Raw genomic sequence first — 20,118 nt, 5'->3', positions numbered from 1 at the left:
TTTATGATTTGATAGGAGTTGAGGTTTAGTTTTGCATATTGACATCCAATTGTTGTAATACCATTTGTAGACAAGATTATGCTTTTTCCATGAAAAGTGGCATCTTTTTTATGTATGGATCTGTATCCGAAATCTGTTTCATTGATCTACATGTCTGTTCTTGGACCATATTGTCTTGATAACTATACTTCATATTTAAATCCTGAACCAGGTAGTATAGCTTATCTGAAAAAATTTTGGCTATTCTAGGTCCTTTGAATTTCAATATAAATTATTGAAAATCAGCTTTTCAAATTTTAATGAAAAATACTGGCATTTGGATTGTAATTGCATTTTATCTATAGATTAACTTCAGGAGAATTGGAGAATTGACATTTTAACATTATCAAGTCTTCCAATCCATAAACATATCTCTTGAATAACTTGTCTTTCATTTCTCTCCGGCATGTTTTGTGTCTTTGCACATCTTTTGTTAAACTTATCCATCAGTATTCAAGTTTTGAATGGTATTCTAAGTAGTATTTTTAGATCTTATTTTCCAAATTTCATTGTTACTATATAGAAATACATTTTATTTCTTACAATAACTTGCGTCCTGTGTCTTTGCTAAATTTGCTAATTCTTCTAGTAGCTATTTTTTGCTTTATTAGGATTTTTTATATATACGACCATGTTGTCTATGAATAGAGATTTGCTTTTTCCTTTTTTCCTTTCTTCCTTTTCTTTCCTTTTCCTTTCCCCTTGCACTGATGCAGAGTCTACAACCTCTAGAACTATGTTAAATAGAAATGATGAGTGTAGACATGTTTGCTTTTTTTCCTCTTGAGAGGAAAAATTCTTTTTACCATAAATTATGATATTAGCACAGATGTCCATTAGCATATCGAGGAAGTTTGTTTGTTTGTTTGTTTGTTTGTTTCTTTCTTTCTTTTTTTAAGATTCTATTTATTTATTCATGAGAGACACACAGAGAGGCAGAGACCTAGGCTGAGGGAGAAGCCAATGCGGACTCTGTCCCAGGACCCCAGGATCATGACCTGAATAGAAGGCAGATGCTCCACCACTGAGCCACCCAGACATTGCGAGGAAGTTTCTTTTTATTTCTAGTTTGCTAGTTTATTGTGAATAGATTTGTGATTTGATGAAATTATTTTTAAATGCATCTATTAAGATCATATTTTTCTCCTTTATTGCTAATATTCACTGATATTTGAATATTAAGCCAACATTGCATTCTTGAAATAAGCCCATGTTGGTCATGATTTATTATCCTTTTTACACATTGCTAGATTTGATTTGTTTATATTTGCTAAGGATTTTGCACCTATATTTGTAAGAGATATTTGTCTGACTTTACCTATAATATTCTTGGTCTGGATTTTGAATCATGGTAGTACTTGCTTGTTAAATTGACTTGGACAGTGTTTCCCTCTGTTTTCTGAAAAAGATTAAGATTAGTATTATTTCTTCCATAAATATTTGATAGACTTTACTGATGAAGTCATTTGGGTATTGAGTCTTCTTCATGGGAAGTTTTTAATTATGACTTTAATCTTATTACTAGATATAAGGATATTCAGTTTTTTAATTGAATCGATTTTGTTAATTTTTATCTTTCAGGGAATTTTTAATTTTGACCCAAGTTGTCACATTTATTTGCATACATTTTTATTTATAATGCTCCCTTATTATCTGTGATACTCATACTGATAACTTATTGATATTCTCTCTTTCATTTACTGATACCGGTAATTTGGAATTATCCTTTTTGTGGCGATAAGTGCAGCTGAATAACTTTATTGATAATTTCAAAAAACCAACTTTGGTTTCATTGATTTTATATACCATTTTTTTTATATTTTATTAATTTCTACCCTTATTTCTTTCCCTTCTACTTAACTGAGATTTAATTTGCTCTTCTTTCCAACTTGTTGAAGTTGGAAGATTAGGTCACTGATTTTATAGACTCCTACTCTAACATAAGCATTTAAAGCTAATCGAAATTCTTTTTAAATTTAAAGCAAATTAATATTCTTTCAAATTTTATTTGTCAAGATTTTTTCCTTCAATTTTGAAAAAAAAAGTTTTGCTGTATATAGAATTTTAGGTTGATAGTTCATTTTCTTCAACACTTGGAAAATGCTTGGTATCTTCTGGTTTGTATTATTTTGTTGAGAAGTCTGATATTTTTTCTATTTGTTTCTCTTTATTATGTTTTCTATTTTTGTATGATTTGTAGATTTTTCTCTTTATCGCTGATTTTCAGCAATTCGATTTTGATATGCCTTGGTCTGGTTTTATTTGCATTTATGCTTCTTGAGATCACTCAGTTTGGGGTCTACTGGTTTATAGTTTCTCAAATATGGAAAAATTTACTCATCATTTCTTTTTATATTTTTTCTCTCACTCTTTTTCCTCTTCTTCTGGGATTCCAGCTACACACCTGTTAGAACTCTTGATATTTTCCCACCTCTTTATTTATACCATCTTTTTCTCTTTTGGTTCATTTTTAGTTTCTTTTGCCCTGTCTTTAGGTTCACTGATCTTTTATTTAGCAGTCTGTCTGAAGTTAATAACAACCCAGTGATGTTTTCCTTCCATGTATTAATATTCTTCATCTCTAGAAATTCAAATTAGTTCTTCTTTACATCTTTCCTTTCTCTCATTGCTTTCTTTCAAATGTCTGAGTGTAATTGTAAAACTTACAATAGCTATCTTAGAAATTTTCCTGCTAATTCCAATATGTATGTTATTTCTGTGTTGGTTCTATTGCCAATTTTCTCCTGCTTATGGGTCATAATTTTGCTTCTTCATATATCATAATTTTATAATGGGTGCTGGACATTGTGAATTTTATACTGCTGAATGTTTTTTGTTATATACATTTAAATACTTGGATTTTGTTTTGGCAGGTAGTTACATTCCCTATGAAAAGTTTGATCCTTCCCTACATCAGCAGATGATACTTTCCTGCCTTTTTTTTAGGACTGTGGTGGGTACTGCCTCATGGGGCATGGGAAGGGGCTGCCCTACTGCCTTTCCCACTTCCCTCCAACACGTGTTCACTAGTGTGTATGATCATCTTGTGCATCATCATTTCTGTTGTTTCATTTTTATAGTAAAGTTTGAATTAACATAAAAAGTTTCTTGTGAATAAATAAATAAAATCTTTAAAAAAAAGAATTATGTTTCCCATCCTTCCATCTCCCTTCCTTCTCCTCTAGCAACCCATTATCTTGCATATGGCATGCCTTTACACTTGATATAAACTTGTAGTTCCATTATTTGTTAACTTTGAATATTCTTTATTAACTCCCAATTTTAGATGAGACAGTCTGCAAACTTACTGTACTTCCCATCGAATTCACCTATCCTCAGATATTATATAAATTTCATCATCCCCACATTGTCTAGGCCATTGAATAATTACAATCAGATTGATCATTCTAGCACTGTTTTTAATTTTGCTTTATTTTAATTCTATGGTCAAATATATCAAATTCGCACAATAAGTCTTTTTGCTCTGGCTTCTCTGAATCATTTCTTTGTTGGCTGGTTATAATAGATGTTTTTGTTTTTAATTCCTTGGTGAGTATACTTTAATAAGTTTTGGTGCCCTTCTGTTCATTTGCCTTCAAACCTTTTTTTTTAGAATTTAAAAAAAACACTTTTTTTGGTTTAAAGATTTTATTTATTAGAAAGAGTGAGCATGAGGGGAGGGACAGAGGGAGAGGGAGAGAGAGAATCTCAAGCAGGCTCCACATTGAGTGCAGAGCCCAATGTGGGGCTCCATCTCATGACCCTGAGATCATGACCTGAGCTGAAATCAAGAGTGGGACACTTAACCACCTGAGCTACCCAGGTACCTCTGCTTTCAAACCATTTTCAAACATATTTTATACATTAGACAAATTTCTAGTATAGTGAATGGTAACCACACAAGTAACATAGAATAGAATACCATGCCTTTTTTCCTATAGTCTCTTTTTATGGATGTTGTGCTTGCTTCTTTTTATATCATTCCTCAAGAAATTAGATTTTTTCTTTCCCAGCTAATGGAAGAAGAATCTTTTAAGGAGAATATTTTTGCTGATATTTCTGAGGTCTGCTGTCCTTGGCCAGCTTGATATTTACTTTGCTCTGGTGCTTTTACTATCACCAAGTATAGCTTCTGTGTTCATCATAGCTGCTTAAAAACCCTCAGCTTTCTGAGACTGGATTTTTTTGTCTCACGGTTTTCCTCACACATAGATTCTGTGGAAGTTTTCTGTTTGCATCATTGATTTTGTACAATATAAAGAAAGAAAAGAATTTCTGTATGACATCACCATGTGCAAACTGCAAGTTTCCCTTTTGTCCCAACAAATCTTATAATTTCTATCTTCCCTTTGTGAATATGCATCTAGACAACATAACTCAATATGGCCATTCTATTCAGTTTTCTCATCTATACTATCACCCCATTCCCATTAAAACTCACCAATTTAGGTCTATACACAATCCAGACTCGATTGTCACTTCTCTAACTGTTCTAAACTGGCCCGAATATTTACCTATAGCTTCTGTAAATGAGATGCCTTAATATTCCACTGTAGATAATTTTAAGGAAGGGTTATGAGCCTTGTGTATTTTAGTGGGTTATAAATCAGGAGAAAATAGAATAAGTGAGCTTCTGACTCAGTGTTGGGATCAGGAACTTACATCCCTCAAAATTTCTATATCAACCAGGACCAAAAGGACAACTATATATTTGAGAATTTTTATAAGTGAAAAAATCACCCTAATCTTGAGATAGCTTTAACCCTTCATACAGAATGACATTCATAAGTTCTAGCAGACTTAGCAATAAGAGAATATGAAATTCCATTATAAATTTAAATTATCTGTTAGGTTTATTATTTTAGTAATCCTGGGAAAGAAATAAAGTGAAAAGTATGATTTTAAAATGCTTAAAATCCTAGCCTTGTGTCCTAACATCACTCGTGAGATGGTTTGGATTTTCAATTTGACAGATGGTCTTTATGCATCTGAAACTAGTTTTCATAATCACATTCATGTATTCCTTGCAATTTATTTACCCATTTTTTGCTTAATATATCTTTGGAGAGAATAAGAAATGGAAAAATGTTAGAATTGTGACAGGCAACAATGGAAACATTGTTGTCACTTTTGAAATATGACCAATAATTGAGAAACATTTTTGGTGGCTAGTATGGGTTCCTTTGGTAAAAATAAATTCAAATCTATGTTTCAGACTCTATAAGAGATTTTTAAAAATGACTTTTTCATTTTTCAGATATGGTCTTACAAGGGGGTCACACTACAGACTATTTGTTTCTTGGAAATTTTATTTATACGGTAAGATCCCCCATATAATTAAATTTCCTTTTCTAGTTTTTAATTGAAAAATTCAAGCATTATAAGAATTTCATAAGTTTTACATGCTTCAGTACCTTTTCCAAGAATGAACTATTATAATGGTTGCATATGCATGTGTATATATGTGTGGGTGTATATATATGCACGCATATATAATTTCTATAAATATGAAATACATATAACAAACATATATATCCTTCCCTTTTTTGTACAGGTAGAGAGGTGCTCTTCTATATCTTGTTTTTTCACTATACAGTATGCCTTGGTGATGACTTCAAATAAGCCCATAAATATCTACTTCATTCTTTCAGGGCTGCTTATATGACTATCTCACCATTAGTTATTTAGTCAGTCTTCTATTAGTGGACACTAAAATTGTTTTGGGTCCTTTGCCATTGTCAGCAATGCTGCGAGTATTATCCTTTATACCCATGAGTAAGTATGTCTGTAGGACAAATCTCTAGAAGTGTAATTGCTGGATCAGAGGGTACTGTGAATTTTTAAAATCATTACTAAATTATACCCCAAAGAGGTTGCACACATTTAGTTATAAGAATATCAGTTTCCTGGGCAAAAGACATGAACAGAGATCTCACAGAGGAAGACATAGACATGGCCAACAAGCACATGAGAAAATGCTCTGCATCACTTGCCATCAGGGAAATACAAATCAAAACCACAATGAGATACCACCTCACACCAGTGAGAATGGGGAAAATTAACAAGGCAGGAAACCACAAATGTTGGAGAGGATGTGGAGAAAAGGGGAACCTTCTTGCACTGTTGGTGGGAATGTGAACTGATGCAGCCATTCCGGAAAACTGTATGGGGGTTCCTCAAAGAGTTAAAAATAGATCTGCCCTATGACCCAGCAATTGCACTGCTGGGGATCTACCCCAAAGATACAGATGCAGTGAAACGCCGGGACACCTGCACCCCAATGTTTATAGCAGCAATATCCACAATAGCCAAACTGTGAAAGGAGCCTCGGCGTCCATCGAAAGATGAATGGATAAAAAAGATGTGGTCTATGTATACAATGGAATATTACTCAGCCATTAGAAATGACAAATACCCACTATTTGCTTCAACGTGGATGGAACTGGAGGGTATTATGCTGAGTGAAATAAGTCAATCAGAGAAGGACAAACATTATATGTTCTCATTCATTTGGGGAATATAAAAATAGTGAAAGGGAATAAAAAGGAAAGGAAAAAAAATGAGTGGGAAATATCAGAAAGGGAGACAGAACATGAGAGACTCCTAACTCTGGGAAACGAACTAGGGGTGGTGGAAAGGGAGGTGGGCAGGGGGTGGGGGTGACTGGGTGACGGGCACTGAGGGGGGCACTTGATGGGATGAGCACTGGGTGTTATGCTATACATTGGCAAATTGAACTTTAATAAAATATAATAATAAAAAATCATTTTAAAAAAGAATATCAGTTTCCCTAAGCCACTACTTTTGATCTCGTAAGTAAAACGTATTCTATTGCAGTTATTGCTTTTGCCTAAGCAAAGATAAGCATATTTGCTTGAAGTGAAAAACCACTTCTGTTTCTTCTTTTATGAAGGCTTGTTGAATTACCTTACCAGGTCCATTAGTTTGTTGGTCTTTTTATTATTATTAGCAGATTTTTATGTGGTAAGGATGTTAATTTTTTTCCTCATATTTGTTACAAAAATATACTCCCAGTTTTACATTTTCACTTTTCATGGCATTTTGGTCATGGCATATATTCTGCATATTAGTTTTATGTAGTTAAATTTATTGATATTTTTGCTTTATGGCTTCTGAGTTTTGTGTCTGCCACTAATTTCTTACTCGTGATTCTAAAAATTATAGGTGTGTATTTAATTGTATGTTATCCTGTTGGTATGCAAGTAGAAACGTACTCCTCTGCATGTTTTTCCTTTTCATTTAGCAACACATGTTGCTTTCTTCTGTGTAAGAAGCAGTTTATGGGCATATTATCTCTTTTCACTTTAGCTGGTTGTCTATTATTTCATGTTATTGGTTGTGGCTTTTAATTCTGTATTATATAGTCCTAAACACTAAATGTGGTTAGGTAGTAGTTTCTTACTTATTTGGACATATGCATACAGCAATTACCTTCTTTTCAGACCTTACCACATAAAGGCATGTATATATATGCAAACATATAAAATAATCCTTGTTAAAATGCCAGAGTAAAGTGATCTCATGGAATCTCAATCTCCCAAGGCAAAAAAAAAAAAAAGAAAAAGAAAAAGAAAAAAGTATAGTAAAACCACCACCAATAAACAATAGCAAAATAAACTTAGCATAGCAATTGAAGAAGGAAAGGGGACTGAACCCATGCTAAATACCTCAAAATGACATGCCAAAGAAAAAATTGTAGAGTTAGTAGGGTCAGCATGGTGAGATCATTAAGTCGGCTTTCCTGATATGCTCTTCTCAGTGCCAGTGGGTTGGAGGAAGTAACAGGCCCAAAGATAGTGCTTGGAGGAATGCAGTAAACCTCCAGGGAGGTAGAGTATACCCTAATGCTTTCAGGGAATTAAAGAAGCCCAATGGAACTAGAGCACGGTGCGAACTGCATGTTGGGCAAGGGAGGTTCAGGATGATGGCAAAGGTGAACTTGAGGCAGTAGGCAGAGGCTAGTGGCTTGGCACCTTTAAGATTTTGTAATAGTTTAGATGAGATGATGGATGCTAGCTAGAATGCTGAGTCTAGAGCGAGAGAGTGGACATAAAGTCTGCTTCAAAAGTAGGACGTTAAACACCCGGTGTATACCACACATCTGTTGTTGCACAGGAAACCACACTGACAGAATCATACTGTGACACACTGACAGCTTTTTTTTTTGAGATTAAGAATAAGATGAAAAATAAAGCTGCTCAGTATTATCAGTTATCTTCAACATTGTTAGGAGTTACTAACCAACACAACAAGAGGACAAAAAAAGGAGCACAGCCTTGGAAAAGGAGAAAAATTGGTATTAAATCATACATGATATAATTGTGTATACAGAAAATACAAAAAATTCTACAAATATTATAATTAATAAAAAAGGTTGGCAGTTTGCTGGATATTGGCCAATGTTTAAAAACCAATTATATTTCAACATAATAGCAATAAATATTTAGAAAATAAAGAATTTTTTTAGAAAATAATTTATATACTATTTTACTATAATATCAAAGGAAAAACATGAACAAATCTTTTTGTTGTTTTTTTTTTAAAGATTTTATTTATTTATTCATGAGAGACAGAAAGAGAGGCAGAGACATAGGCAGAGGGAGAAGCAGGCTCCATGCAGGGAGCCTGACATGGGACTCGATCCCGGAACCCTAGGATCACGCCCTGAGCCAAAGACAGATGCTCAACTGCTGAACCACCCAGGTGTCCCAAATCTTTTTGCTTTTAACATGAACACATCTAATGAATAATGTTCAAGACCTCTGAGGAAAATTATAAGACTATATTGGAGACATTAAGAACATCTAAATGGAAAGAAAAAAAAGAACATCTAAATGGAGAAATATACCATGCTCATTAATTGGAATACTCAATACTAAAAGGAAGTCTGCTCTCCTCAAAATGATTTATAGGTTTATTCTAATCCCAATCAAAAGCCCCAGATACCTGATGGGCTATTTCTAAGTATGTATATATCAAAATGCAAAAGGCCAAGAATAGCCAAAATGTTCTTTATGACGATTTCAATTTACCCTGTTCAACTGTGCTTTTTATCAATAGCAGTTGGATTTCTAATCAGAAAGAAATCTTTCTGATTTATAAAGAATGTAAATATAAGCATGATTTTTGTCATGTTAAAGGGCTTCTAAATATGAAAACATTTATTGAAAAGTACTACATTCTCTCCTCAATTAAAACCTACCAAAACAGTTAGTGACCTGTGACACCAGAGTTCACTGGATGTGGAGAACAGGGACTGGGTGGGGGAATCAGGGAGGGAGTGAAATGACGTGTATGATAATGGAAATTCCAATCTATTTCCCCTTCTCATCTCCTTGCATAGTACGTGGTTGTTACTGTCTGTCTGAAAGCTGGTTTGGACACACTATCTTGGACTAAAGTGAGTATTCTTTAGGGTACTTCCTCAATCCTGTACAGTTGTTGTTTGCATGTTGGTTAACTTTTTAAGCTTTCAAAAAGTAATAAGCATTTTTTTTTCTGGTCTTCATATTTTACCTTCTTTTGTTTTGCATATTCAACTGTTGATTTAAAGTGGATGGTGGCATGTTAGCTAGCTAATGTCTTTAAAAGATTCATTTCCCTGCCTTATATCTTAGAAATAGATTCAATTTATCATGACATTAATTGAGATCCTTAATTCATTATTATCAATGCACAGAATTATAATGGAAAATTTAGCAAATACAGAAAAAGAAAGAAATACAAATAGCCCATACCTTTCAATATCAATGATATGGATATTTTGATTTATGTTCTATTTTTTCAGTCTTTGTTTTATGTGACTGACTTTGTTTTGTTTTTCATAAAAATAGAATTCTAAGGTAACTAATATTTTATAATTTGCTTTTTTCACTTAATAGTAGGTCCTTAACATTTTCCTATGTCTTTAATATTTATATTTTATTTAATGACTGTATTATAATATTTTATCACCTAGATGCTTATTATTTACATTATTTTTAGAATAATTGTGTTAACTTCTGTTGCTATAAATAATATATAATCAGTACTGTTATGAACACAGATGTACTTGTATACTTACAGACATTAGTAATAATTTCCCTAGAATATTATTAAAGGTAGAACTTCTGATAAGTAGAATGTTTTTATGAACTGATCCATAATTTAAGTGAATATGTACGTGTGTACATATACACACTTATAAGTTTTTTTCCAAGTTGTACTCAAAAGTTTATGAGAGAAAATGAATTTTTATCAGCCTGTCACCTTTGGAGAGCTAAAATTACTTAGCGTATCCTGTATTTCTTCTCTAATGCAAACAACATAGAGTTCTCACTGCTACTGTCCCCAGCAGGGAGCATCAACACAAAGTTGGGACTGCAGTGTTCTGAACAAAGATATTTTATTAGTAATTCATATGGCACACCAATTGTGTGGTATTGTACCACATTAAGGTAATATATAAATAAACAATTATTTTCCATTCCTCCTTTTAATTATTGTTAAATTCTCTTCAGTAAGAGTATTTCTTAAATGCACAACCACCTACCCTATCTGCATGTGGTGAATCTCATTTATGAATAAGGCAGTATTTCAGAGCCAAAGTGGACTTAACAAAACTCTTCTGGCCTACGAGCTACCAGATGCCTGCCCTCCAGCTCACATGTTGGTTAGGAAGGAGCTGGCAGGCTGGGGCAAGAAAAAGGGACTGGTTCTCACTTTTGGTTATAGGCTACTCTGCCCTGTTGGTAGGGTTGAGGAGGACGCCTGGGGTTCTTCATTGAGGTAGAGGATGCTGGCAGCCACTGTTTAGGTACAGAGAGTGAGCCCAGCAGGGAGAGAGAAGGAAATATATCTGAGCAGCAATGGCAGTTTGCTGCTGCCCCCAAGGGGATGATCACAACAGAAACCCACCTGAAAATACTCTTTAAGCCACAAAGAAAGCCTTGCATTGCCACTCCTGTGTTAATGCCAACTAAACGTGAATGGTTACATGAAAATACACTAAAGTGTTTGAAAAGTTTAAAGCTTACAGTCTTGAGCTGATTCTTTTCTCCATCATCTCCTGCATGATCCCTTAGGAGACCAGTTCTATTAAATCAGAGAAATCCTCTGAGTAAGAGATTACTTCTGAAGAGTTTTAAAAACTGCCTTTGAAAAGGACTCATAAAGAAGAAACAAATAGTTGAAGAAATAGCAAATTAGAGTTTTTTCCTCCATATTTTTGTTGTTCAGATGGGATTAAGTAATGAGAAGTACCTACCTAATAGGATGAGAGCACTCGACCCTTAAGAAATCATCTCATCTCACAAATCACTGATTTATACATAGATGGTAACTCTGAGGTACCCAGCACAGTTCAGAACGCAGGTCTCCTACTCATCTTCCTTATTGCTAACACAAATCATACAAGGCAACAGGTCAGATCAACAGAAGGACCTACGTTCTTAGCATTTACCATTAAGAATTTGGCACAGTTTCCAGCCCCATGCACAGACAGTGATCCTTCAGCCAACATCCTCAATCTAATGACATCCATACTTGATATGCACAGAAAACCCCTCCAGTTTCAATCTAAGAGTCACAACGTCTGCCGTTGTCCCAAAATTATTCATCCAGAACAGATATGACAGGGTCACATTTTTACTCTTTTGAATGATTTCTGTTCAAAAAATTTTTTTTTTCTGAAGAGAGCTTTGGCTTAATAAGTAGGCAGAAGCAGAAGTCTCATTGAATAACCTATCAATCGTATGAACCACTTCTGATTGAGAATTAACAATTTCACTGAAGACACTGAATATCATTTGGCTTAGGTAACAAGGTACAGTTGTTTTGGATCCTTTAAACAATGGCTCCTTGAGTTTGCAGCAAAATATTTGGAGAAGGATGTTAGAAAGGAAGTCTAAAGAAATCAAAAGATTATAATTTCCCTCATATGAGAACACATGGCCTAGACAAATGATTTTGTCAGTTCATAAAGCATTTTTTTTCGTTTAAATGGAAAAGGCAAAAATAAATAAATAGAAAAGGCTGAAGTGCCTCTGTAATGTTTTTCTTTCTGCAGTTTAGTCATTTGGCCATTTGGGGAAGCATAATTATATGGCTGGTGTTTTTTGCAATTTACTCTTTCGTATGGCCCACCATTCCCGTTGCTCCTGAAATGACAGGACAGGTTAGTTTTATTAATTGTCATTGGTGAGTATACTTTACACTCCTCTTGAAAACCAATGTTCGTTAATAAGAAAAGCTTATGTTATCTACTTTCAAAGGAATTTGGAAAGATAAATTCAATGCAGTTAGATAGTTGGTGATCCAACTAAATTATGGTTGATGTTGTAGTTATAATATTTTAATCTAAAATCTCATTACTTTAAAATATATATGTTAACCATGGTTTCCAAAGTTTTTATCTTTTGTGCATAACTGATGAAAGCTATAATCACCTCAGAATCATCTAAAATAGCTAATACTATAATTATATTTTTCATGTAATGTGCTATGTGCTATTTGGTACTTGGTAAGGCATGCATGGCAACTAAGAAAACATTTTTATTTGAAATGTTTAACCAGAAGAGACATTCCTTGAAGCTCCAGAAGCTCCAGCTTCTAAATATTTTAAAGTTTAATGCAACTGATATTTCGCTTATGTTAAATATCAGAGGTGATATAGTTTTTAAACTTTTACAATTATTTACAAATTTCTAAATTCTACTTTGTCTATACTTATAATGGGGAATTAGGCCTATGATGCTTACAAAATGGATCACATAATTACATGATTATAGAACTAGAAATAGCCTTGGCCCAAAGTTAGTTACCAAATGGATAAAGACAGGTCCAGAGTTGCCCAGTTCAATCCCTGTCTATCTATCACATAGTCATCCTTCATCCTTCATATTCTCTTTCTCTGTGGAAATAGGAGATGACTCCTGTACCCCTGGCCCATGTCAACCCAGTTCTCAGGAAAACAAGACTTTTAAGAGACTTCCTGTTTCAGCCTCAATTAAGCTGCCAGTACTGGAGGTGCCTGACAAAAACAACTCTAAAAACTGAAGATTTAAGAATTGTTTGGAGACACTGGCTAGAAATCAAGAGAGATAATACTTGAGGGTACGATTCTTGAAAGAAGGGAAGCTGTTTCCTTCCTTATCCTGACATCTTCCTTAGCCTCTGTTCACTTTTCTTCAGTCTTTTTTCCTTCTGGTCCTCAGTCTCAGTAATTTCCATTTCTTATCTTCAACCTCACTGGTTTGTTCTTCTGCATACTCAAGTCTGCCTTTAGTTCACTTTACTGAATTTTAAATTTCAGATATTCTACTTTTAAGCCCCAGAATTTCTTGTTGATTTCTTTTTAGGTTTTCTATCCCTTTATTGATATTTGTTCACACATCATTTTATTGACTTTATACTTTATTTCTTTGAGCATCTTGAAGACAATTGTTTTAAAGTCTCTTTGATGAGCACTGGGTTTTGAATTAAGTGATGAATCACTAAGTTCTACACCTGAAACTAATATTACACTGTATGCTGCTAACTGGAATTTAAATAATGAATTTGAAAAAGAAAAAAAAAAAGCCTTTGTCTTATATATCTGCCATTAGATTTTTTTTTTTTTTTAAGATTTTATTTAGGGACCCCTGGGTGGCGCAGCGGTTTAGCGCCTGCCTTTGGCCTAAGGCGCGATCCTGGAGACCCGGGATCGAATCCCACGTCGGGCTCCCGTTGCATGGAGCCTGCTTCTCCCTCTGCCTGTGTCTCTGCCTCTCTCTCTCTCTCTCTGACTATCATAAATTTAAAAAAAAAAAAATTATTTATTTATTCCTGAGAGACACAGAGAGAAGCAGAGACACAGACAGAAGGAGAAGCAAGCTTCTCACAAGGAGCCCGATATGGGACTCGATCCCCGGACCGGGATCACACCCTGAGCCAAAGGCAGACACTCAACTACTGAGCCACCCAAGCGTTCCAAAGCCTTTTTCTTTGGCAATTTGTTGATTTGTGTTTTTCCTTTGAGTAGGCCATACTTACCTATTTCTTTGTATGTCTTGTGAATTTTTTGCTGAACACTGGAAATTTAAATCTAATAATGTGGCAACTCTGGAAATAAGATTTTCCCTCTTTTCCAGGGTTTGCTGGGATTTATTTATTTATTTATTTATTTATTTATTTATTTATTTATTTATTTATTGTTGCAGGTTGCCTCTGTGCTGAGGATGAGGCATACACTTAATATCTTCTTAGGTCTTTTCTGGACCTCCTCCTGGGCACATGTGGTCACTTTATAATTTTACTTATATATACAGCTATTTTTTAATTTATTAGTTTTAAATATGTCTGGATCCTAAAAGGGGAAAAGTAAGGGGAAAAATGGAGTGGAAAAAGAGTTCTGGTGGTGCTTTAAGGCACCTTGAAGTCACTTCAGCCAGAGGGGAGAGGCTTGGAACAATGGGGGAATGCACAACAATACTAACTTCCTGCCTCTTTGCACCTCTGTAATCAAAAGCAGCAATCAGTGATCAGAGCAAAGACCTCTAATATTTCGACAACAGGTTTCTTTCCCCCAGTCAGTTTTCCCTAACTGGTATGAAGGATGCTCCAGAAATATGCGCCACTTGACGGGAAGTACGTGATGGGTAGCTGCTACTGTGCTGAGAGCTGTAATTGACCAAAATTCAGCACAATATATCATGCAAGTCACCCCCTGGGTATGTAAGCCTTCAACAGTTTTCAGAGTTCAAGAACAGTTACATCAGATATTCCATGAGGGCAATTGCATTGTGTAGTGGGGAGACAGATCCCTGTTGCTTCTTTTTCTGCCATCATTTAAAATCCTGTTCTAATCTTTATTATTTCCTTCCTTTTGGCTGTGGGCTTGGTTGTTCTTGTTTTTCTAGTTCCTTAGGTTGTTAGATTGAGGGTTTTTTCTTTTTTAAAAAAGATTTTATTTATTTATTCATGAGAGACACAGAGAAAGAGGGAGAGACATAGGCAGAGGGAGAAGCAGGCTCCCTGTGGGGAGCCTGATGTGGGACTCGATCCCAGAACTCCGGGATCACAACCTGAGCCAAAGGCAGACACTCAACCACTGAGCCACCCAGGTGCCCCAAAATTATTTTTTCTTGATATAAACATTTATTGCTATAAACTTCCTTCTTAAAATTGCTTTTGCCGCACCCCATAAGTTTTGGTATATTGTGTTTTCATTTTTGTTTGTCTAAAGATACTTTCCAATTTCCTTTTTTGTTTCTGAACTATTTTTGTTGAGCTTTGTTTTTTTTTTTAAGTATAATTAACCTATGGTGTTATATTAATTTCAAGTGTATAGCATAGTGATTCAACAACTCTATACGTATGCTCACTTCAAGTGTAACTACCATCTATCACCATACAATGCTATTATGATAACCTTGACTATATTCACTGTGCTCTACCTTTAATACCATGACTTATTCATTCCATAACTGGAAGCCTTTACCTTTCATTGCTCTTTACCCATTTCACCGATCCTCCCACCCCCAACCCCTGGCATCTACCAGATTGTTCTCTGTATTTATGGGTCTGTTTCTTTTGTTTATTCATTTGATTTTGTTTTTATATTCCATATGTAAGTCAAATCATATATTTGTCTTTCTCTTTCTGATGTGTTTCACTTATAATACCCTCTAGGTCTACCTGTGATGTCATAAATAGCAAGATATCATTCTTTTTATGGTTGAGTAATAGTCCATTGTATATATACACCCTTCTTTGTCCATCCTCTATTGATGGACACTAAAATTGCATCCATATCTTGGCTATTGTAAACAATGCTGCAATAAATATAGGGGTGTATATATCTTTTTGAATTAGTGTTTTCTTTTTCTTAGGGTAAATACCCAGTAGTGGAATTATTAGATCATACAGTATATCTTTTTTTTTAAAGATTTTATTTATTTATTCATGAGAGACCGAGAGGGAGGCAGAGACATAGGCAGAGGGAGGGGCAGGCTCCCTACAGGGAACCTAATGCAAGACTCAATCCCAGGACCCTGGGATCACTCCCTGAGCCAAAGGCAGATGCTTAACAACTGAGCCACCCAGGTGTCCCTACACTATGTCTTCTTATTTTTGAAGGATCTTCATACCATTTTCTACAGTGACTATACCAATTTACACTCCTAACAATGCATGAGGATTCCCTTTTCTTCACATTCTTACCAACATTTGTTATTTTTAAAATTTTAATTCTAGCTATCCTGTGTGTGTGTGCCTTTGATTTGCGTTTCTCTGATGATTAGTGATGTTGGGCATCCTTTCATGTGTCTATTGGCCATCTGTAAATCTTCTTTGGAAAACTGTCTGTTCAGGTCCTCTGCCCATTTTTAGTTGAAATATTTCCTTTTTTTTTTTTTTTTTTTTGGTGTTGACTTCTTTCTTATCCAAAATATTTTGGGTGTTTACTTGTTTACTTCTGATTGGATATATGATTCGAAAATATCTCCCATTTAGTAGGTTGTCTCTTTGCTTTGTGCCCCAACTTGTGATCAATCATGTAGTGTTCCATTTGCACTGGAGAGGAACGTGTATTCTGGTGCTGTTGGATTGAATGCTCTGTATATGTCTATAAGGTCCATTTTGTCTATTGTTTTATTCAGGTAAGCTATTTCCTTATTGATTTTCTCCAAATGATCTATCCATTGTTGAAAGTAGAGTATTGAATTCCCTACTATTATTATATTGCCATGACTTTCCCTCTTCAGTTTTGTGAATATTGTTTAAATATTTAGGTGCTCCAATGCGGGGTGCAAATAAATTTACAATTTTTCTATCTTCTTAATGAATTAAGCCCCACAATATTTTGACCTCCTTTGTCTCTTATGACCGATTTGGCAGAATGTCTATTTAATAGAAGTATAACCACTCCTGCTCTCTTTTGGTTACCATTTACTTGTAATATCTTTTTCAATATCTTTACTTTGTGCCTTTGTTTTCTTAAAGCTGAAGTGAGTCTCTTAGCAGCAGCATATTGGATTCTTTTATCCAGTCTGTGTCTTTTGATTGGATAATTTAATCTATCTACACTTAAATTACTGATAGGTAACAACTTACTATTGCCATTTTAACAAAATTTATTATTCTCACAGGTCCTAAAGATAAAGCACAGAATACCATATAGGGCCACATGGGAAAGATACCAGGGTGGTCAGTGAGCAGAACACAGGAGCTGGGGAGCATTAAGACCTTGCCTTTATTGGGACTTCCCTGGGGAAAGCATGGCAGGGAAGGGCAAATAGCCCAGGAATGGCCAGTCTGAATGATTTTTGCAGGCTTTGGGATAGAGGTGGTTTCTAGTTGCCTGGTACCTGATTCTGGGATGACTGCAGCAGAGGAATATTGTCTCCTGAGCCAGTTAGAGAAGATGGGGCTGTGGGTTTAGCCCTTTAGTTTGCAGATCAAAGGCATCGTCCCAGTTAAGATCTTACTATCTCTAAGAACAGACTAGCCCTGGGAGGGGCAGTCTTCAGATAGAAATTTTTTTAAGATCTTGAAATGTCGAATATACAGAAAATTAAAAATATATGCAATCCAGAGCCTAACCTAATCTCAAGTCGGTACAGTCTAGATTGAATTAAAGTGATCAGTTAGCTACCAATTAATCTGTCAGACAGAGAGGAGTGAATTTTTCCAAGGACTGTAACAGCATAATTGCCTTACAATGTCTGGAAGTTAAAGTTGTATTGCTAGGTAATATAAGGTTGAACCATTTCTGCATTCCTGAAATAAAACTTATTTGATCAAAATATTTATTTGATTGGTTGTTTATAGCTAATATTATTAGCTAGGTTTTACATACTTACATTTGTTGGACCCTGGCTCACGGGTGCCAACGTGTCCCGGTGGACGCCCCAGAGACTCAGACCCCAGACAGGCAGATGCAATTAGCAAGAGGGTTTATTGAATGTTTGCGCAAACGGGCTTAGTGGTTCTAGACTATGCCTGCATCTCCAGGTTTTTGTGGAGGAAAAAAGGAAACTGAAAGTTGCACTTGGTACCCAATACTGACAAACTAAAAGATTCCTATGCAAATACTCTTTATCTCTGTTTATTTGCAGGTCAATATGATCCTGGTTTGTCCATACTTCTGGCTGGGTTTTCTCATAGTCCCCATTGTGTGCCTGATTTTAAATTTAATATGGAAATCGTAAGTTGAAAAATGAAGTAATTACCAAAAGATATGTTGTCATGGTTTAATTGTCCTTTTCTAATTATATGGTTTTCGAAATAAATTTGGAAATTTCCCATTTTATGAACATTAAAAGTCATGGGACTTTAAGGGGAAGTAAATGCCCACTGCCTTTGCTACTGGAGATTTACCAGCAATTGATTTAGGGGGGAAAAAGATGGCATCAAGATTTATGAGAGGCTGAATTTGTAGTGATATTAGCTAGTCTGTGATTTTTTTTCTAAAAGGTCATCTGTTTACTCTTTAGAAGTGGGACTTATATAACTTCTATCCACTTTAGAGGAACCAAAACTTGATACAGAGGATCACAGATTAAAAGCTAAAAATAAAATAAGAAATAGGAGGGAAATGTTCAAATTAGACATTCTTCACTTTTTAAAAAATTTGAAGAATCTGTCCAATATAGTTCTCCCAGAATATGTAAGTATTAGATCCCCCCTCCTTTTCTTTTTTTACCAACTCCAACGGGGGGGGGGGGGGGGGAGCTTTAAACTAAGGTGCTTCAAATCCCTGAAATCTCTAATATGGGATAAAGAATCCATGAAATTACAAGCTTTCAAACCAGAAATAACTTACATAGTATCATTGTACATTATCTGCAATGTAAACAACAGAGCTCTAAACTATTACAAAGTCCAAACTAAAAAGTAGAGAAAGGACTGTTCTAGAAGGAATAATATTATTTTGCTTTTTAATGTCTAATTCTTCTATGTATCAAGGCAAACATAATTATTTGAGAAAATGTGCCTTTAGATCCAAGGAGATGTGCAAATGAGTATTTGGAACATAATTTGTTTGGAATTTGGGTACCACCTACATACATTTAATGAATTCCTGTGGAAGTGAGGGTTGAGATGCATCTGTCTCTACTGTTTTCCAGGAAACTTCGCCTAGTAAATTCCATAGTTATGTAAGGATACCAAATTTTTTCTTGATAATGTGTAACTGCAAGAGGGCTAAAATTTAATATTAGTGGTTTGAAAATTTTTTGGGAAGTAATCCATGATATTGAATGTAGGTCTTAATTTGGATTTTTTAAAAACCTGTGGCTTCTGTGAATTGATTTCCCAGTGATGTCTTTATCCAGGTGTAGATTCCAGATTGCCAAAAAGAGATAAGGGTACATGGGTACTGAGGGGCTCATGTTAAAATCATCTTATCCTGGCGCCTGGGTGGCTCAGTCAGTTAAACGTCTGCTTCTGGCTCAGGTCATGATTCCAGGATCCTAGGATCTGGTCTTGCATCTCAGGATCCCTGCTCAGCAGGGAGTCTGCTTCTCCCTCTACCTCTCCCCCCTGCTTGTACCCTCTCTCTCATGTTCACTCTGTCAAATAAATAAAATCTTTTTTAAAAAATCATTTTATCAGTATGTTAGCATCTTCTATATAACTGAGTATGGCCAAGGTTGTCTGCAAGTTCCCAACTGCATTTTCAAGGCAAGTAATAGTTATCCTGAATTTTTTTGTTGTCTTTTTAATTACTTGAGGCCACTTTTATCCTGTAAGTAAAGATAATTTAGCACACCACTTTTGTTTTTGTTAGATGATAAATAGAAGTGTGAAAATCCATAATTCAAAAGGGGACTATGAAATCTTTGAAATTTATACTTTAGTGTAAGTGCTACGTAGCTAAAAAAAAGTATTTTAGTAGTACATATAGTCTTTTAAAATATAACTATATGTACATTTGAATTATTTCATGTTTTTGCTAAATTTTCATTTAAGTGTCTTCCTGGGATTGTACCAAGATTTTAAAATCATTCTGGATCATAGAATATTTTATAAGCAGGAAATATAAATAGATTAGTAAAGGAAATGATATGTTGAAACTGAAAATAAAACAGAGCCAAAAGA

The 20,118-nt window shown here is 34.8% G+C and overlaps 1 protein-coding gene across 1 annotated transcript in view; it reads left to right on the top strand.

Annotated features, from left to right (window-relative positions):
• LOC112918520 (phospholipid-transporting ATPase IB-like) overlaps positions 1-20,118 on the top strand; it is a 162,864-nt gene that overhangs the window by 137,043 nt on the left and 5,703 nt on the right. The window contains exons 30-33 of the mRNA XM_025996587.2: positions 5,297-5,358; positions 9,404-9,460; positions 12,107-12,214; positions 18,135-18,223. Of these exons, the coding sequence (XP_025852372.2) occupies positions 5,297-5,358; positions 9,404-9,460; positions 12,107-12,214; positions 18,135-18,223 (316 nt within the window). The remainder of the gene's footprint in view (positions 1-5,296; positions 5,359-9,403; positions 9,461-12,106; positions 12,215-18,134; positions 18,224-20,118) is intronic.

The sequence above is a fragment of the Vulpes vulpes genome, chromosome 9 (assembly GCF_048418805.1).
Source record: "Vulpes vulpes isolate BD-2025 chromosome 9, VulVul3, whole genome shotgun sequence".
Lineage (NCBI taxonomy): Eukaryota > Metazoa > Chordata > Mammalia > Carnivora > Canidae > Vulpes > Vulpes vulpes.
Note: the sequence above shows the minus strand (reverse complement) of the source record. Positions and strands in the feature narration are given on the sequence as shown.